Raw genomic sequence first — 19,318 nt, forward strand, 5'->3', positions numbered from 1 at the left:
GGAGGTGGAGAGAGGCATGAAAGCTCAAGAGTCTACCTTGTGTATATGCAAGGCCTATGGTAAATAATGACTTTGGTCGGGGAGAATGGAAAGCCTCCCTGAACACAAATATCTTTGCCGTGTTTCCTGAGATTCAAACAATTCCATTTCCCTTAGAGGCAATCAACAAAACTGTTTAGAAGTTAAGGGCAATGAAAGAATCATTTAGACCTTACGTAAATTAACTCAAGCAGCTTGATTTTCTAACACATGCTTGACACTGGGATATTGAGCTTTTAGGGGTAGGAGACAAGAATGAGAGTAATATTGGATCTAAAGCATTCTATGGAAGGGAAGGATATCCAAGGGATCAAGTGAGAGGGGTGAGGGAGGGTGAAGAGGGAGTGAAGGGTGCCTCTGGGAGTTTAAATCATTGTTTTAGATCCATAGGCCTTGGAGTTAAACATGAATTTTAATTTGGGCTCTAATATGTAATATCTTTTGACTTTGGGCAAATTATATATCTTCTCTAAGCCTCAGTTTGTTCATCAGTAAAATGGAACGATAATAATGCCCCCTCTCTTAAGTTGTTGGAAGTCTCTCTCTCTCTCTCTCTCTCTTTCTCTCTCTCTCTATATATATATACACACACACACACATATATGACTCTCTCTCTATATATATATATATATATGACGCTCTCTCATGTATATATGAGAGAGTCTCATATATGTGTGTGTGTGTGTGTGTGTGTGTGTATGACTGAAAAGGTGACTCTGCACCTCCCATCTCCCCCATCCTGTGGAGCTTCTGCAGGCTATTCTGGGCCTCTGAGATCCCAGAGACAAATCCATATTTCAACAAATCTGGCATCTTTGATACCAACAAAGACCTTGAGCAGGAGGATAGGGAAGTGAGGGAAAGGAGCAAGGAGAGGAAGCAGCAGGTGACCTTGTAATACCCTGCATGCCTGTGAGGAAGTACAATGTAGGGTTGTCAAGTGCAATTTAGCCATCTAAACTAAACTTTAAGGAGCAGGACAAGTCCTCTAAGTAAAAACAATTCTGCTTTTAGATACCACCACCTGCTGAGGAGAAAAATTCTTCAAGACTCAGAGCACACAGCCAGCACCAGAGGCCCCATGACCCTGGACAGACCAGGGGAGGGAGCCACCATGCTGAAGACATTCACTGTTTTGCTCTTTTGCATTCGTGAGTACAAGGAAGGGGTGAGGGGCAAGTGACCCTGTCATAGGTACCCACTTGTTAGGGGTGGGAGAGGAAAGTATTGAGGTTTGAGCACAGGGTGGAGACAACAAGGGAGCTGTCCTTTACCATAATCTCTCTTTTCAGGGATGAGTCTGGGTATGACATCGATAGGTAAGTGAGTCCTGCCCTCTCAGTCACCTCCTTCCTAAAGGATCCAAGATGCTGGCGTGTCTCCATGACCCTGGACATAATGCCTTGACATTCCAGAGATAGATTGGGCTGATTGGGAATCAGAGGACTTGGTTTCCTATGGCATGGTGAAAAGCTTTATCTCAGATAGAAAAGAAACCATCAGACTTTATTCTCCAACTCATTTGGACCCCTTGACCAAATATCTTGGGGTTCTTATACGATGCCCCACAGGAGCACATTCCTGTCCCCAAGGGAAGACAAAATGAGAGATCTGGGTCCGGGCTAATTTTAAGGGACATTGTGGGACATGTTATGGGAGGGAGAGGGCTGGACTGCTCACATCTTTTTGATCTGTGGGAATAACAGTGATGGACCCTCAACCGGAGCTGTGGATAGAGTCCAACTACCCCCAGGCCCCTTGGGAGAACATCACGCTTTGGTGCCGAAGCCCCTCTCGGATATCAAGCAAGTTCCTGTTGCTGAAGGATAAGACACAGATGACCTGGATCCGCCCTTCCCACAAGACCTTCCAAGTTTCATTCCTTATAGGTGCCCTTACTGAGTCCAATGCAGGTCTTTACCGGTGCTGCTACTGGAAGGAGCCAGGCTGGTCAAAGCCCAGTAAAGTTCTAGAGTTGGAGGCACCAGGTAAGAAGACAGCGATACTCAAGAATCGACTCCAGCTCCTGAGATTCAAACTTGCCTTCCAGGGGAGGGTTTGTTTCTCAAATGCATGCAAGCACGCATCCCACAGATAGTAAATAAGGGCCTACTTTGTATTGGGCAATGCAGAGGGGGCATGCAGACTCTGGAGCAGAGATGGGAGAAGGAGGGGTGACAAACAAGGATCATACAGGGAAACCTCAATTAAAGTAGAGCTCTCCTCTGCTGCTCCCTAGACAGTACTATTCTTGCTTTACCTAATTACAGTTCATTCTATCCTTCCAGGCCAGCTGCCCAAGCCCATCTTCTGGATTCAGGCTGAGACCCCCCCTCTTCCTGGATGTAATGTTAACATCCTCTGCCATGGCTGGCTGCAGGATTTGGTATTCATGCTGTTTAAAGAGGGATATGCAGAGCCTGTGGATTACCAAGTCCCAACTGGGACAATGGCTATATTCTCCATTGACAACCTGACACCTGAGGATGAAGGGGTTTACATCTGCCGCACTCATATCCAGATGCTCCCCACCCTGTGGTCAGAGCCCAGCAACCCCCTGAAGCTGGTTGTAGCAGGTGGGTGTGGCTATGGCTGCTGGCATCTGGCAATTGTTGTCCCAGGGATCATGGCTGGTTGAGCTAGGGTTTCTGATTTTACTTTCCTCAGCCAGTTTCTAAGGCCCTGCAAGGCCCAATGAGCTAGAGTCGTTTGAAGTTTTACTGAGATATAAATTAGAATCGCATGTGCTGCAAGGCAGATGTGTGGGAGCCAATCATTTGACTAGTAAAGGAGCCCAGCCAACTGGCCAGCAGCTTCAGCTCATCACAGCTTTGTTGTTCTCTACTTGTTGAATATCATGCATTCATTCATCAATTCAACCAGTATTTATTGAGCACCTAATATGTGCCAGGCACTGCCACTGCAATCTTATAAATTGAGCCTTAAATTTGCAAATGTATTTTATTTGTAATTGTTATTTTTATGTGTGGAAAACAGAATGAATTGCTAGTGTTGGTGAGTAAAAACAAAGAAAACAAATGACAAAGAATGTGATAGCTCATATTTTAGAAATGGCTTTATAAACTGCCTTGGTTCCCTATCAGTAGAGCTAGTAAGGCAGCACCAATCTCTAAGTATAGAAGAAGTTTCCCCAAAATGTAAAATGCCAGACATGTCCCAGTCCCAACTCCCCCACCCCATGGCCTGGAGGTTTCTAGATGGAATTGGCCACATTTGCTTTAGTCTCTCCATCCAGCTAAATAGGCTTGGGGAAAGCTGTGGTGCTACAGAAAGTACCCGAGACTTAGAAGTGGTAATACTGGTTTCTAGTTCCATCTCTGACACTGCCTCCCTGCATGATCTTGAGCAAGTCACTTCACTTTTCTGTGCTTTGGCTTCCTCTACTCTAAAAATGGGATAACAGTATCTATCTGATCTACTGTGTAATGCTTATCTCTATGCCTCAGTTTCCTGATCTGCAAAATTGGTTTAATAATAATGCCTACCTCACAGGGTTGTTGTGAGGATTTGCCTAAATATATATGTACAGTGCCTGGCATATAAGTTCTCAATAAATGGTAGATATTAATTTTGTTAGTATAGCTTTTTATTGAGGATCAAAGAACAAAAAAAAACTGCTTGTTTGAACTGAGTGTATGAATGTTTGTTGTACTCATGCCCTTTCAGCATAGATTCCACTAACACACACTTCCATAGTTACCTGTTCAACAATATCCCCCACCAACCAGTTCATGGGCTTTTTGCTAGCAGAGACTTTGTCTTCTTTTCTCATATACACCTAGACCTACATGATGCTTGATGCATACTAAATGCTCAGTGAGCATATGACAGAGCTGATCCTTCCATAATGAATAGATAAGTGTGCCTGGCATTGGGGTGGGGGTAGGAAGGAGTGGTAGGAGGTGAGGTTTGCCCTCACTTTCGTGTACAATCTCCTTGGCGAAACAATCCATGGACATGAATGTGTAGCTCTGTAACAGAGATTTCTTTGGGTTGCAGACTTACTGGCCAAACCCTCTTTATTGGCTTCTTTCAGTCTTGTTGTGGAAGTAGGATCTTAAATGAGCTTAATGTATTCAAAAGCTCTCCTTAATACTTCAGTGGCATTCATGCTCTGCAAAGATGAAATCATTGTTATTTTCAGAGGTTTGGTTTTTCTGGTGGTTGAAAGAACTACATTTGGCATTTCAGGGACCTAAAGATACAGGGAATTGTGGATGTAGATCTTCCACTGAGATACACCCCTACACATGGTTAGAGCTCAGTGAAGCTGACAGATTATTGAGAGAGAACAGGGGTATAAGTGAATCTACCCATGATTATGTTATAGAGGCAGAGATCCAAGGAAGGGATAGGGAAGAGAAGGTAAATTTCAGCTACCACTTCTTGTTCAAAGAAATTAAGAAAGAGAAAACAGAAGACAACAGGAAAGAATCATCTTGCCTCTAACTTTAGGGTCTCTTCCCTTTGTAGGACTCTACCCCAAACCAACTTTGACAGCCCATCCTGGGCCCATCATGGCACCTGGAGAAAGCCTGAATCTCAGGTGTCAAGGGCCAATCTATGGAATGACCTTTGCCCTAATGAGGGTTGAAGACTTGGAGAAGTCCTTTTACCATAAGAAGACAATAAAAAACGAGGCATATTTCTTCTTCCGGTCTTTGAAGATCCAAGATACTGGACATTACCTCTGCTTTTACTATGACATTTCATATAGAGGTTCACTCCTTAGTGATGTCCTGAAAATCTGGGTAACTGGTAAGAGACGGGTATGCCATGAAACTTAGGTTAAGGGCTAAGAATACAAATCTCCCTCTGTGCTCCCTGGAGAACCTAATCATGTGGCCAGGGCTAACAGTAGAGAAGGGAACAGAATTTGTAAAACTGGGTGTAGGCAGGTTTTTCCAAGGGTGGTTTGGAGGAAGCGAAGGAAAAGAATCCTAAGGAGTGGGAGCACGAAGTGAAATCATTAGTGCTTTTTATTCTGGGTCTTGTCCTAGACACTTTCCCCAAGACCTGGCTACTTGCTTGGCCCAGTCCTGTGGTCCAAATGGGTCAGAATGTGAGCCTACGGTGTCGAGGACCAGTGGATGGAGTGGGTCTTGCACTCTATAAGAAAGGAGAAGACAAACCAGTTCAGTTCTTGGATGCCACCAGCATCGATGACAACACATCATTCTTCCTCAACAATGTAACCTACAGTGATACTGGCATCTATAGCTGCCAGTATCTTCTCACCTGGAAGACCTCCATTAGGATGCCATCACACAACACTGTGGAGCTTATGGTTGTAGGCAAGTGTAAACAACTGTTTTTATTATCAACCCGTTTGTTTTTATCATCATTGTGGTGTTGTAAGAAGGAGCTAGTAGCCTTGTATCCTCTGAGAGCTATGGGCAAAACGCATACAAACACATACGCACGCACACACGCACGCACGCACACGGAAGGTGGTGTAGAACTTTCTTCCAAAACTTTAGGGACTTTGTCTCCCAGGATTGTTCCTCAAGCTCCACCTCTCGGTATGGCACAGCCCCATTGTAACCCCTGGGAAAATTATTTTTCTTTAGGCCAGGGGAAGCTTACAGGTATGAGGTCTTCCTGATTGGTAGGGAACCAGGAATCTTTAGATCACCAAGGAGTGGGCAAAATAATTCTAATGCACAGTCAAATCTTGAAGTCACTGACCAAGTGGAAGTGGAAAGGAAGAGAAGATCAAATGGGGAGCTCAGAAACATTTTCTGGGGGAGAGGTACTGGGTTTCAGGTCACTTCTCACTCTGGTCTCTGGATTGGTTTCAGATAAGCCCCCCAAACCCTCCCTGTCAGCTTGGCCAAGCACTGTGTTCAAGCTAGGAAAGGCCATCACCCTTCGGTGCCGAGTATCTCATCCAGTACTGGAATTTTCTCTGGAATGGGAAGAAAGAGAAACATTCCAAAAATTCTCAGTAGACGGAGACTTCATCATCAGTAATGTTGATGGGAAAGGCACAGGGACTTACAGTTGCAGCTATCGCGTAGAGACACATCCTAACATCTGGTCACATCGCAGTGAGCCCCTGAAGCTGATGGGGCCAGCAGGTGAGAGGATAACTCTTCAGAGGAATGCCCCTCCATACCCCAGGGATCCCAGATCAGTGCCCAGAAAGATATGGGAAAGGGAGTCAGCGGCCTGAAAATCAGAGCCCTTGGGTTTCAGCACCCTTCCCCTGGGGTGGTCTCACAATTCCTCAAAGGCAGTTAGCAGGATAATTTCAAGGCTCCCATTCTCCATGAAAAAGAAAGCCACTTCTGCCTCACCTTCCCAATATAAGCACTCTCAGTAACCAGATTGTCCTCACCCCATGAATGTATTCACCTGCCCCTGTCCCCATCAAGGCCTCTGATTCTGGTCTTCTCTGGCCACAGGCTATCTCACCTGGAATTACGTTCTGAATGAAGCTGTCAGGTTGTCTCTAATCGTGCAGCTTGTTGCCTTGCTGTTGGTAGTGCTGTGGATAAGGTGGAAGTGTCGGAGACTCAGAATCAGGTAACTGTCTTGTCCCAGCCCCCTGTTCCCCCCCAACCTAATAGAGTCTGAAGAATGAGTCATACCCTAGTTGAGACAAGCCACAGAGGCACACCCTATAGAACCCCCATCTTCTGGGCTTTGGGAACAAGACTTTCTCACCCCAGCTGTCTCTTTCGCCTCACAGAGGGGTCAGCACTCAAGCCAGAGGGTGGAGAAATATATAGTTCTCAGAGGCAGGAGGAGTAATCAGAACTTCATTCATTGACATCCCCCCGGAGGGTGCCCAAATCTCTCCCACAGACCATCCTTCCCTCAGAGATGATTGATGTCTCCCTTATTAACTTGTTCTGGATTTTTCCTCTTGTAAGAAGCCATGCTGTCCTGTCTTCCAGGCTGTTATTCAACTCCTATCCCAACTTTTCACCCTTATCCCTAGCTCTCAGGAGCTATTAAACCTTGTGATGCATCCTAGTTGCCTTAGTAACCAGTCTCTGACACTGTGGCCTCCAACCACCTGTGCAGAGCATTCTGGGAATATAGACTTGATCTGGATGGCCATCTGATGTGACATTGGACGGGGCAACAGAATCAGACTGTTTCCTCTGACTCACAAACTCGCAGGCCAAACAGATTCTCCTGCCATTTCCTTTGATTCTATGGTGTGCTCTGGGCCATCTGCCTCTCTCATCCCCATGGCTCATGCTCAGGCTACTCTACCGGAAACAAGGAGAGTAATGACCACTTCTGACCTAGTAGGGATGTTAGCTCCTGAATACCTTGTCTACTTCCCCCTACTCCCTGCTTCTGGTTGCACCCCCCGCCCTGCAAATGTGGTCAGTGTGTCTGGGAGTATTCAGTGCACAATGGATTATGATTATGATTATGATTATATGTGTCTGTGCTTTCCGCTGGAATCTGAGGGCCAAAATACTTGGGCAACCAGAAGCGAGCCACCTAAGCCTTCTGCAAAAACCACCACCCTTTGAGTTTTCAAAAAGTTTTAGCAGGGGTGAAGTTCTACTTCTTTCTGGAACCTGACCTGGATCCCATATTCATTAGAGTAATCTCCAAGCCAGTGGTTAGAAAAAAAAATGTAGCTTTATGTGCCCCACCCCAGCCCAGCAACACAGCATCAAAGAATAAGATGAGATACCAGATTTCAGAGAAAGCAGCTTGAAAATCACGTTTTCCTCACCAGGAAGGATGGTCAGTGTTTTCTAAGTAAAAATTTTCCAATGGATTTTGGGTTAATATCATCTAATTCTACAAGACCCATGACCCAAAGCTGCTGCACATTTCTAGTTATAATCTGGTTGAGGGGAGAGTTTCTAGTCTCTGAAAAGCTTAGCTCAGCACTGACAGTCTTCTAGTAATTCACCACAGCTGCCTAGGCAACCCTTCCATAACAAAGGCAGGTGAGGCAGGTGGGTCTGAGGACCAATACTGCCATAACAACTGCTTCCAAAGTTAAACTTGATGACTGAGAAATACTCATGGTTTCTCCCTCCACCCCCACACACACCACCCAGAGCTGCCGATCACACTGAGCTCCGGGGATTCTGAGAGCTCCAGATAATATAAAAGCATTTTCACATCTGACATCTCAATTCCAGCAACAGCCTAATCAGGGGCCATGGGGAGCTGACATATGATATAGGCTGGGGAGGGGGAGGGGGCAGAGGGGACATGTGGGTCACGAAAGAGCAAGAGGTTTGTAGGTGGTAAGGCCCTCAAAAAGAAAAGTCATTGATGTCAGAAAAGATTATATCCCATTATCTTGGCCATATCCAGTCCCCATTGGGTAGCGAGTAAGCCAATGACATAAATTGCCGCCCCCTTTCCTCCACCCTCCCCCTAATCCCAGCAACTCCTCTCATCTCTTTTCTGGTCTCACTAGAGAAGCCTGGTTGCTGGGAACAGCTCAAGGGGTCACCATGCTCTTCATAGTCACGGCCCTTCTCTCCTGTGGTGAGCACAAGTGGGGGAAGGGGCCCGGGCAGAAGGCCGGGGTGAAATCCCAGTGGGGGAGGGGGCTGAGTCCTGGCAGCAATTTCTTTTGCAGGACTGTGCAATGGGGTATTGATAGAAGAGACTGGTGAGTTTTTCCTGCTCCAGACTGGGACATTCCTCCCTGGAGATCCGAAATAACTACAGAGCGTCAGTGTCATTGGCCAGGGAGTGACTGGTTGGGAGGGAAGGACAGCCAGGAAGGGGCACTTGCTAAAGCTGCTGGCAAAATTCAGCCTCCAACTTTGCCTTTCTGCCTGCAAAATTTCCTCCAAGCTTCTGCACTTTTCTGAGGCTCAGCTATAAGACACCAGCTTCCCCTTTCCCCAGGACCTGAGGAAGGAAGGAAAGAAGGAAAGGATTTGGATTTGGGTTGCAAGGGGAGGTGGGCAGTGTGATCCGGGTAGGGGGTTCAAGGGCAAGGAGGAGGGAGGGGAAGGGAGGCGGGAGGATGGCTTCATTAATTCTGCTGTTTCTAGAAATAGTCATGCCAACCCCTAAGCCTGAGCTGTGGGCAGAGACCAACTTTCCTCTGGCCCCGTGGAAGAACTTAACCCTCTGGTGCAGAAGCCCTTCTGGCTCAACTAAGGAGTTTGTGCTGCTGAAGGACGGGACCGGGTGGATTGCAACTCGCCCGGCCTCAGAGCAGGTCCGGGCTGCCTTTCCCCTTGGCGCCCTGACCCAGAGCCACACCGGGAGCTACCACTGCCATTCATGGGAGGAGATGGCTGTATCGGAGCCCAGTGAGGCACTTGAGCTGCTGGGGACAGGTAAGAAAAAGTAGAGGGTCTCCCGGAGTTATTCCCAGTGCCCCTGGGACTCCAACACTGCTCCTGGGAGTGAGGGAACGAACTCCCAGGGACCCTGGAGCCCAAGGGGTTTGTGCTGCATGTAGGAGAGGAGGGGTGCTGAAATGGTAGGGAGTTACGGGGCAGGGGGAGGGGCGGGATGGGAAAGAGAGTGTGAGGAGACTGACTGGAAGAGCCTAGGGCCAGCCCAGAATGAATGTCTTTATTTGCTGACAAAGTGACCCCGAGTATCCCATCTGGGCAACTGCAAACTTCTAACTCCTTTTCCACCCCATTCTGTTTTCCAGACATCCTCCCCAAACCTGTCATTTCTGCTTCCCTCCCAATCCGGGGCCAGGAACTACAACTCCGGTGCAAAGGATGGCTGGCAGGCATGGGGTTTGCTCTGTATAAGGAGGGACAGCAAGAACCTGTCCAGCAACTTGGTGCAGTTGGAAGGGAAGCCGTCTTTACAATCCAAAGAATGGAGGATAAAGACGAAGGCAATTACAGCTGCCGCACTCACACTGAACAACGCCCCTTCAAGTGGTCTGAGCCCAGTGAGCCCCTGGAGCTTGTCATAAAAGGTAGAGCTGAAAAGAATGTGTGAGGAAGAGGGGCGGGGTGGAGGGAAAGGCAAAGCCCTGGGTCAGACACTCCTCTCCCTGCAGCAAACTTTGCTGCTGGTCCTGGGAGCCTGTGTCCAATCTTAGAGCCAGGCAGGCGTGGCGCTGGGAGTGCCAGGGCCTCTGGCTGCACGATATTAATAGCCATAATCGTTATTAATAGCTTTGGTTCATGGAGTGTGATTTAATTTTTCTAATTATTTTCACATCAATTATCTCACTTCACCATAGAGCAACTCTTCAAGGTGAGTGAAGCAGGTACCATTTTCCCCTGGTCCAAATGGGCAAAGTGAGACTCAGAGAATCAGCAGAGCCCCAAGAAAAATTCTACCTTTTTACTAGCCTCCATTGCCTCACACTGAGGATTCATGTGGAGGTAGTGAGGGGTGGGGTTGAAGGGTCCCTGTGTGAGAAGTCTATCTGCAGAGTGGATTTACCTTACTTTTTAAATGCACTTACTTCTGAATGAAATACTATAGAAAGCAGAGAAGCCTCCTAGAACCAATATTTGCTATATTTGCTTTCTCTCTTTCTTGTTCTTAATTTGGTTTTGTGTTGTATTTTGTTATTTTTGTTTTGTTTTTGTTGTTGTTGTTGTTTTTTGTTTTGTTTTCTTGCCTTCTAGAAATGTACCCTAAGCCCTTCTTCAAGACATGGGCCAGCCCTGTGGTCACTCCTGGTGCCCGAGTGACTTTCAATTGCTCCACCCCCCACCAGCATATGAGCTTTATTCTTTACAAAGATGGAAGTGAAATAGCATCCAGTGACAGGTCCTGGGCAAGTCCAGGGGCCAGTGCAGCTCACTTTCTAATCATTTCGGTGGGCATTGGTGATGGAGGGAATTACAGCTGCCGATATTATGACTTTTCTATCTGGTCTGAGCCCAGCGACCCTGTGGAGCTCGTGGTGACAGGTTAGGAGGGGGGACTCCAGGTAGAGGTGGTGCCAACCCTGGGATGGTGGGTGGAAGGCTGTCAGTGGGAGAGAAAGAAATGTTTCTTCTAAAAAACACTGAGAAAGTGCTTAGGACAGTGGCTGGTCCATAGTGACCAGTCCATGATGCACAGCTGTTCATGTTATTATTACAGGAACAAGAAACAAAGGTGGTGGGGAGGCAAGCAATTCATTTCTGGGGGAATAAATGAGGCAGATGGGGGAGTTCAATTCCAAGAGCTCAGTTCAAGTTGCCCTATTTCTGCACATTTTTATGGCTTGGCCTTGAGCTTTAGGCTCAATGTCCACTTTTTCTCTAGCTGGGCTGTCAGAGATCGGTGGGCTGGACGGCTCTCAGAGAAAGGGAAAAGACCTTGAAATGTCAGCTGCATACTATACAACTATACAACTGTGCATAAGTGGAGTCCCAATTATGTAAACAGTTATAGCTACATGGACATGGAAATGTATATAAAGAATAAATGGCAAAGAAATATTAAAAACACTTATCTTTGAGTGGTAGAATTGTGTTTCCTTCATTAGTTTTTTTTTTCTATATTTTCTAATTTTTGACAACAAACATATATTGTGTCTTACAATAACACTTTAAAAGCCTATTTGCAGGATGTGAGGGCTGGGTTTATCTCACGCTGTTGTCTCTTTAATTTCAGAATTCTACCCCAAACCCACTCTCCTGGCACAGCCAGGTCCCGTGGTGTTTCCTGGGAAGAGTGTGACCCTGCGCTGCCAAGGGACTTTCCAGGGCATGAGGTTCGCCCTCTTGCAAGAGGGAGCCCAGGTTCCCTTACAGTTTCAGAGTGTCTCAGGGAACTCAGCTGACTTCCTTCTCCACACTGTTGGAGCAGAGGACTCTGGGAACTATAGCTGTATCTACTATGAGACAACCATGTCAAACAGGGGGTCATATCTCAGTATACCCCTTATGATCTGGGTGACTGGTAAGGACAGAGCGGACATGGGACTGGGATGGAGATCATTGGAGTAGGGGTTAGGGAGGGTAATTCCTCCTAGAAGTCTAGGCTAGGCCACGGAGGGGAACTATTGTGTCCAAGAGGAGAAAGATAGAGGGTTAATTTAAGCAGGAACTGATAAGTTTCTATAGTCACCACTTTACAACCTTGGTCTCTTTCTAGACACATTCCCTAAGCCATGGTTGTTTGCTGAGCCCAGTTCTGTGGTTCCCATGGGGCAGAATGTTACTCTGTGGTGCCGAGGGCCAGTCCATGGTGTAGGATACATTCTGCACAAAGAAGAAGAAGCCACTTCAATGCAGCTCTGGGGATCCACCAGTAATGACGGGGCATTCCCCATCACCAATATATCTGGTGCTAGCATGGGGCGTTACAGCTGCTGCTACCACCCTGACTGGACCAGTTCTATCAAGATACAACCTAGCAACACCCTGGAACTCATAGTCACAGGTAAGGGGAAGAGGCTGTCAAGTGGGCATGGAAGTGGAGAAAGGAGGGAATAGACTGGTTCATGGGAGATAGTTTTCGGAGAGCTCGAGGAGAGGCAACCAATTGTCTTTCCTCTTTATTGAGCAGAGACCCCAGGGGTGATGCACTGGAAAGTGACCTCTTCTCTTTGACCAGGAGTTCATTTCTTCCAGGCTTACTCCCCAAACCCAGCCTATTAGCCCAGCCTGGTCCCATGGTGTCCCCTGGCGAAAATATGACTCTTCAGTGTCAAGGGGGACTGCCAGACTCAACATTTGTCCTGTTGAAGGAGGGGACTCAGGAGCCCTTAGAGCAACAGAGGCCAAGTGGGTACAGGGCTGACTTCTGGATGCCAGCAGTGAGAGGTGAAGATTCTGGGATCTATAGCTGTGTTTATTATTTGGACTCTGCTCCCTTTGCAGCTTCAAATCACAGTGACTCCCTGGAGATCTGGGTGACTGGTAAGGTCCTGGAGACTTCAGTACGAGTCATGATTTTGTAGTTTTTAGCAGTCAGCAATAAGCGGGTAAAGGGCTAAGTTCAGGATCACTTATTCTAACTCTGTGTCCTTGTTGGTTGCAGACAAGCCCCCTAAACCCTCTCTGTCAGCCTGGCCCGGCACCATGTTCAAGCTGGGGAAGGACATCATCCTTCAGTGCCGAGGACCCCTGCCAGGTGTTGAATTTGTCCTAGAACATGATGGAGAAGAAGCACCTCAGCAGTTTTCAGAGGATGGAGACTTTGTCATCAACAATGTAGAAGGAAAAGGCATTGGAAACTACAGCTGCAGCTACCGCCTCCAGGCCTACCCTGATATCTGGTCAGAACCTAGTGATTCCCTGGAGCTGGTGGGGGCAGCAGGTAAGAGAATAATCTCTCCATGATCCTGGTGTGACACACCTGGGATCCCAGGGACAGTCCCCATGGAGACATCTCAAATCAGGAGAATGGAGGGGCTTTGGAACCAGGGACCTATAGTGTGTCCTCTTTCTCCTAAGGATGGTGAGGAGGTGGGACCTTAAATGTTTTTTAAGATAGTGAGTGGGTTTCTTTCCAGGCCTCTTGGCCCCAAGGAAAGGAGGGCTGCTTCTGCCTCAGCATAAACTCTGCCACTGCCCACCTGCACTGTAGTCTTAACACATGGCTCCCACATGAACCCTAAAGAAGACCAGAGTGTGGGGCAATACCAGATTAAGGGGAACATACACACACTAATCTCCATGGCCTTGGTTTCTCCTCTTTCATCACCACAGGGCCTGTGGCTCAGGAGTGCACAGTAGGGAACATTGTCCGAAGTAGCCTAATCGTGGTGGTTGTTGTAGCCTTGGGGGTAGTGCTAGCCATAGAGTGGAAGAAGTGGCCTCGACTGCGAACCAGGTAAATAAATGCCTCATTATGGCCCCCTTCTGTGAACCAGGTGGTGCTAGAAAAGCAATCATACAAATGCTTCCCTAGTATCTGAGCCCCAACATGCAATCTGTTTTCAGGTTCTGGATCCTCCCTTACTCATGTCTTTTTCTTTACATAGAGGCTCAGAGACAGACGGAAGAGACCAGACCATTGCCCTTGAAGAGTGTAACCAAGAAGGAGAACCAGGCACCCCCGCCAATTCTCCTTCATCAACCTCTCGGAGAATCTCTGTGGAACTGCCAGTCCCAATATAATAATCTCCTCCTTTACAAGAGCTTTCCTCTCCTCTATCTTGCTTTCAGAGACCTGTAAATCCAACTAGTTACCCTGCAAATCAGCCCCATCTGCTGTTCCTTGGTCTCTAATCACCTGAGCTGGGTAAAGGGTATTCTGGGAGTTGACAGCTCTGCCAGGGTGAGATGTTTCCTGAAGAGAGGTTCCCCACCCCTGTAACTCCTCACTGTACTGATTTACTGGCGCATGAAATTCTATTAAAAAATGCATTCTTCTGAATAAAAAGAGCATTCACTATTTAACTGCAAAAACTACAGCTGTGGTCTTCTATTGGTCTGTTTTCCACTAACAATTTAGAAGTGATGTATTGGAGCTGACCTCGATGGCAGAATAAGAGAGTGCAGGGCTACAAGAAAAGAGAAAGTTGTTCAAGGATGGGTGTGTGGGGAGGGGGGGGCTCCAAAATAGCTACTTCCCAGTTTGGTTTGACACGTATTCACTGACCAGAGTATTATTTTGCCCTTCCATTGGATGAATGAATGAATGGCAACACTCTCTCCCGGTTGAGCCTGAGAAGGGAAAACACAGACATTACATGCATTTCACCATGTTACGTTTGGGTCCATAGTACATCCACTTTCAAACAGCAGGATTGGCCCTCAGCAGAACTTTGAAACTGGAAAAGCGTGCTTTGTGGCCCTTACCTAGCAATCACAGGGTGTAAACGAATTCACTCTTAAGTATGAACAATTAATCAAATCTGATACTTTGCCTCTCTCTAAAGAGAGTCCCATTTTCCCAAAGGAATGTGCATCTAATGGTGGGATCTCAAGAAGCCCGTAAGCAGATGAGGTGGATTATTTGGAACAGGGACCTGCTAGTGCCGCCTCCCAGGATTCCAAATGGGGAAATGGTAGGGGTGGGGGCTAGCTCCCATTCTCAGCCCCTGACCTTTCCCCCTGGATTAAAAGGCCACTTGCCCCATGAGTGGGAATTCAGTACACAGTAGGCCATTCGGCCATTTGGATTGGGGTGAGTGGCTTACCTAGTTCCTCAAACCTTGTTAAAGACCTCAGAAAAATTGACCCACAGGTCTGAGAGGGGGTCATGACCCCTTCAAATCTGACCCTAAAGAAGTTAAACTTGCCTCCCAGCACTGTTTAATTCTAAGCTAACACTGTTCAATAGAGCAATGTACAAGGGTACAGCACCTGGTGAGTTATTTAACCCTGGTTATAATAAAGTTTAGAAAGCAACTCCTCTATATGTTTGCATTAGGAAGCATATTTACCCAGCAAGTTAATGAAAAAAAAAAAAAAAAAAGCATCCCATTTCCTTTAATCCTTACAGAATGAAGCACTCTGCGTATTATAGACTAATTTGTGTTAAGCTCTTTGGAATGTAGAAGTACAAAGTCGCACTCTGATTTCCATTTGATGAGATTCTGTTAGTCGCTTATACTAATTTATTATAGTATTTGTAAAAATTGCATTTCAAAAGCACTTTTACATTTTAGTTTAGCCAAACTTAATTGTTGCTTGCTGCTGAACACCACTTTTTGCCCTCATACTCTCCATCTCTAACCCTCAATCAAGCAGTACATTTTGAACACTGGAAAGAGTTGGTCCTCAGTTTTAGGATAAAAGTCCTTTGATCAGATCTGATTCTGTTTTCCAACATTTGGGTGTTCCAAAGTGTACATTGTCAAGGCTAGTACAGCTGTGTAAGGTAGCAAGTGATAACTTGATTGCTTTAGCTTTCACCAAGGGAAAGAGAAAAGGGAAGATAAGAGCAGAGGGCCAAGGACTGAAATTTTGAGATGCCTCTGAGTTAGAAAAGCAGTGCGACGGTGAGACAAACACGACAGGAAATGACTCTTGTGAAATCGAGACATTGAACCTGGGGTCTCCTGTGTCAAAGGGATTCAAAGAGAGAAACTCTTGCACTCAGGGAAAATTGTGAAAAATTTTTCAGTGAGAAACGAATAGGGAGAAATATTGTGACCCTGGACTGTTAGTTGGCTTTCTAAAAACACTCACATATACTGTTCTTTCGCACAGCCAAGTTCTACGTGTTCTAGAAGGAAAAAAATAGTTGTCAATTAACTCTGAAATACTTAAAGACAAAGAGTGGCCTTGGGGTTTAACTTTCCTACTTGCTGTCAGAGCTATCTATATGAATTAAGTACCTATTTATAATGCAGAAGTCGTCACAAACTATCTCAATGAATTAAATATCTATTTATAATGCAAACGTAGCTCGTTGCTGACAATTCTCCACATGGTATGTTTTTTCAACCTGGTTGCCATGGGAATCAGTCCCTTTACCCCTGGCTGGCCACTAATCATCAGCCCAGCATCAGGTAATTTCTGGGAAATGGAATCGCAATTAGGATGGAATGAACTTTTGCAAGGAAAATTCGTCTCTGGGATTCCAGGAAGAAAGGCCAAAGACCTCTCTCAAATTGTAAAAAAACCAAACATATATTACCCCTCATCCTTGGGCTCACATACTTTTGACTTTTGGCTGCAGCATCTCAGAGCTACAAAGATTGTCAAGGTGGTATGAACCAATCAATCCTCCAGCCAGTTCAGAATCTTTTTTTATAGCAAGACTAACAGAGAGATATATAGCTTCTTCTTGCACACTTCCAAAGCTAGAGAGTTCACCACTTCATCAGACAACCTGAGAATCTCAAATCATTCTATTGATCCCGTATCTACCTGTATGTATTCCCTTCATACTCACTGGCTCTAGTTCTGATTCAAGTTGCAACCCCAATGAAATCTACTCCTTATACATAATAATCCTCCAAAGTCTGGAAAATGGGAGTTGTCTCCGCCATGTCCTGTAGTGCTCACTCAGTGGTGCTTCTAGAGTTTGGCCAGCATTCGTGTGCAAATGTGTTCATGTAGTTAACTCTCAATTATTCAGGTTCCACAGAGGGCAGAGTTCATGCCTACCACCCCTATCAGACTTAAACAGAGCACCTCTTTGACATATTTTATATATCTGTTTATTCTACAAATATTTATTGGCTGCTGTCTGTATGCCAAACACTGCTGTGGGCATTGGATACAATAGTGACAAAGACAAACAACAATCCCTGCCCTTCTAGTGTGGAAAACAAACCATTAATATAGTCAGTAATAAAGTATAAAGTATATGGAATATTAGATGATGATAAGTGCTGTAATGAAAAATGAAGCAGAGAAAGGAGATACAGAGATGTGTTTTGTGGGGGAGATTGTGACAATTTATAAAGGGTGGTCGAGAAGACCTCATTGAGAAGGTAATGCTTGAATTACAATTTGAAGGACGTGAAGGAGCAAGATGTGCAAATATCTAGGCAAAGTGGGTTTTGATCAGAGGGAACAGCAGATGCAGAAGCCCTGAGACAGGAGAATGCCTGGCTGGTTTGAGGAATGTGAGTAAAGGAGTGTGACTGGAGCATAGTAAGCAAGGAAGAGAGTAAGAGTTGAAGTCACAGAGGTAATAGGAACCAGGCCCAGAAAGTCCTTGTAGGCTTTTATGAGGACTTTGATTTATGCTCTGAATGAAATAGGAAGCCACTGGAGATATATTTAAATAGGGCCCTTCAGCCTTCTGTTTGGAGAGCAGACAGAGGGGGCCAGAGTGACAGCAGAGAGATCTGCTGGGAGACTATTGTAGTAATTCTGGCAAGACAGGCTGGCTTAGGTCAGGATGGTAGCAGAAGAGGCAATGAGAAATGGTCAGAATATTGATACAATTTGAGGAAAGAACCAACAGAATTTGCTGACAGATTGGATGTGGGGTGCGTTCTGTAAACATTTTCGCTAGAAGAAAGAACTGTTTCAAATATTGCCTTAGTGTTTCCCTCCCCAGATTATTTTCATCTCATCCTCAGGAAAGAGTTTGCCAATTCCCCCCAACCCAGGTCACTACTTCTGGACAGTTTGTCAATGAGCTTGTCATTGTCCATCCAAGAATATTGTAAGTAGGATAAAGTCCTGTACATCTGCCGCAATCTGACCAGCACAGAGTAAAGAGAACAGGGAACCATCACTGGCCGGAATTCTCAACTCACCATTTCTATTAATGTCATATAAAATTACATCAGCCCTTGGACAGCCAGATCACACTGTTGGCTCACAGGAAACTTGTGGTCAACTAAAATCCACAGCTCTTTTTCACACAAGCTCTTGCCAATTCAATCCTTTCTTGTCCTTTACTTGTGCAAGTGATGTGTTATTTTGAAATTGGGTTTTTAACTAAAATGTAGACTTGACATTTATTTTTGTTGGGTTTAATCTTATGGATCCCAGCTTACAGAAGTCATGTGTTACCATCTAGTGAGCTCCTCTCTATGTGTCAGATCTATAGGCACTATCTCATTTTCTCTTAACAGCAGCCCTGTGTAAGATTCCTTGCTGTTATTATCCCCATATTACACATGAAAAAACAGAGGCTCAGTAGATATTCAATAAATATTTTTACTAAATTGACCACCTTCTCAGCCTACTCTTTTATGTATTTTATTGAACAAACTCTCACATACACTTATGTTTGTTAGACCTTGTTCTAGTGCTTTACATTTATTATGCATCTTAATACTCACAACAAATCTATGAGATAGATGCTATCACCATTCACATTCCTTACAAAAGAGGAAATGGAGGCACATAGAAGTTAAGTAAACTGCCTAGGTCACACAGCTAGGAAGTGTTAGGGACAAGATTTGGACCAAGACAGTCTGGCTTCAAAGATTGTGTTTATAATCACTAAATTATGCTGTCTCAGGTTTCTCTGAGATCCTGACCTTGCAACTCTCAAGGGAAGGAGGTGCCTTGGCCTAACTCATCATCATTGTCCAACAAAACCTGTAGCCCTCCTGTGGAAATCTAGTCCAGGCCCCACTTATGCATGGAAGCTGGCCTGTAGGATCATTGAGAAGGAAGACTCATACATTCCCAAATTTAGTCTCGATCTCTCCCCTTCGCTCCCAGAAGTCCACACCACTCTGGTCTGCTGTAGACCAAATTCTTTCAACTTCCCTCCCTGAGAGAGATGAAGTGATTCCAAAGCTGAGGAGGGAGCCAGTGTGATGAGACGCTCCCCATTCTGGGGAAATCCCTGAAAAGGAAACCACATGACTAGTGGCAACAGGTCTGGAGAAGAAAGATATTCCCTCAAGCCCCTCCCCACCCCAAACAATGGAACCTAAGCCAAAACGATCATATTATGTGGTAAATTAACTCTACAGGATCCTGGCTAGAGTCATGTTTTCAACTGGGTGTGGTAAGAATTT

At 45.7% G+C, this 19,318-nt stretch overlaps 1 protein-coding gene across 5 annotated transcripts in view; it reads left to right on the forward strand.

The window, feature by feature from the left end:
* Positions 1-14,342, forward strand: part of LOC116268540 (immunoglobulin superfamily member 1) — a 50,964-nt gene extending 36,622 nt beyond the window's left edge. For 3 of the 5 annotated variants that reach the window (XM_031661616.1, XM_031661617.1, XM_031661618.1), the window contains 19 exons: positions 1,054-1,190; positions 1,332-1,358; positions 1,746-2,027; positions 2,328-2,615; positions 4,534-4,818; positions 5,061-5,354; positions 5,862-6,140; positions 6,468-6,588; positions 8,468-8,538; positions 8,633-8,665; positions 9,057-9,347; positions 9,674-9,952; positions 10,617-10,904; positions 11,596-11,883; positions 12,079-12,366; positions 12,558-12,845; positions 12,967-13,245; positions 13,638-13,761; positions 13,913-14,342. In XM_031661616.1, coding sequence (XP_031517476.1) covers positions 1,054-1,190; positions 1,332-1,358; positions 1,746-2,027; positions 2,328-2,615; positions 4,534-4,818; positions 5,061-5,354; positions 5,862-6,140; positions 6,468-6,588; positions 8,468-8,538; positions 8,633-8,665; positions 9,057-9,347; positions 9,674-9,952; positions 10,617-10,904; positions 11,596-11,883; positions 12,079-12,366; positions 12,558-12,845; positions 12,967-13,245; positions 13,638-13,761; positions 13,913-14,048 — 4,078 coding nt within the window. In that variant the 3' untranslated portion in view covers positions 14,049-14,342. The remainder of the gene's footprint in view (positions 1-1,053; positions 1,191-1,331; positions 1,359-1,745; positions 2,028-2,327; positions 2,616-4,533; positions 4,819-5,060; positions 5,355-5,861; positions 6,141-6,467; positions 6,589-8,467; positions 8,539-8,632; positions 8,666-9,056; positions 9,348-9,673; positions 9,953-10,616; positions 10,905-11,595; positions 11,884-12,078; positions 12,367-12,557; positions 12,846-12,966; positions 13,246-13,637; positions 13,762-13,912) is intronic. The other 2 variants (XM_031661619.1, XM_031661620.1) reach the window with 2 other exon arrangements.
* Positions 14,343-19,318: the final 4,976 nt, after the last annotated feature.

Source organism: Papio anubis, unplaced genomic scaffold (genome assembly GCF_008728515.1).
Source record: "Papio anubis isolate 15944 unplaced genomic scaffold, Panubis1.0 scaffold204, whole genome shotgun sequence".
Taxonomy (NCBI): Eukaryota; Metazoa; Chordata; class Mammalia; order Primates; family Cercopithecidae; genus Papio; species Papio anubis.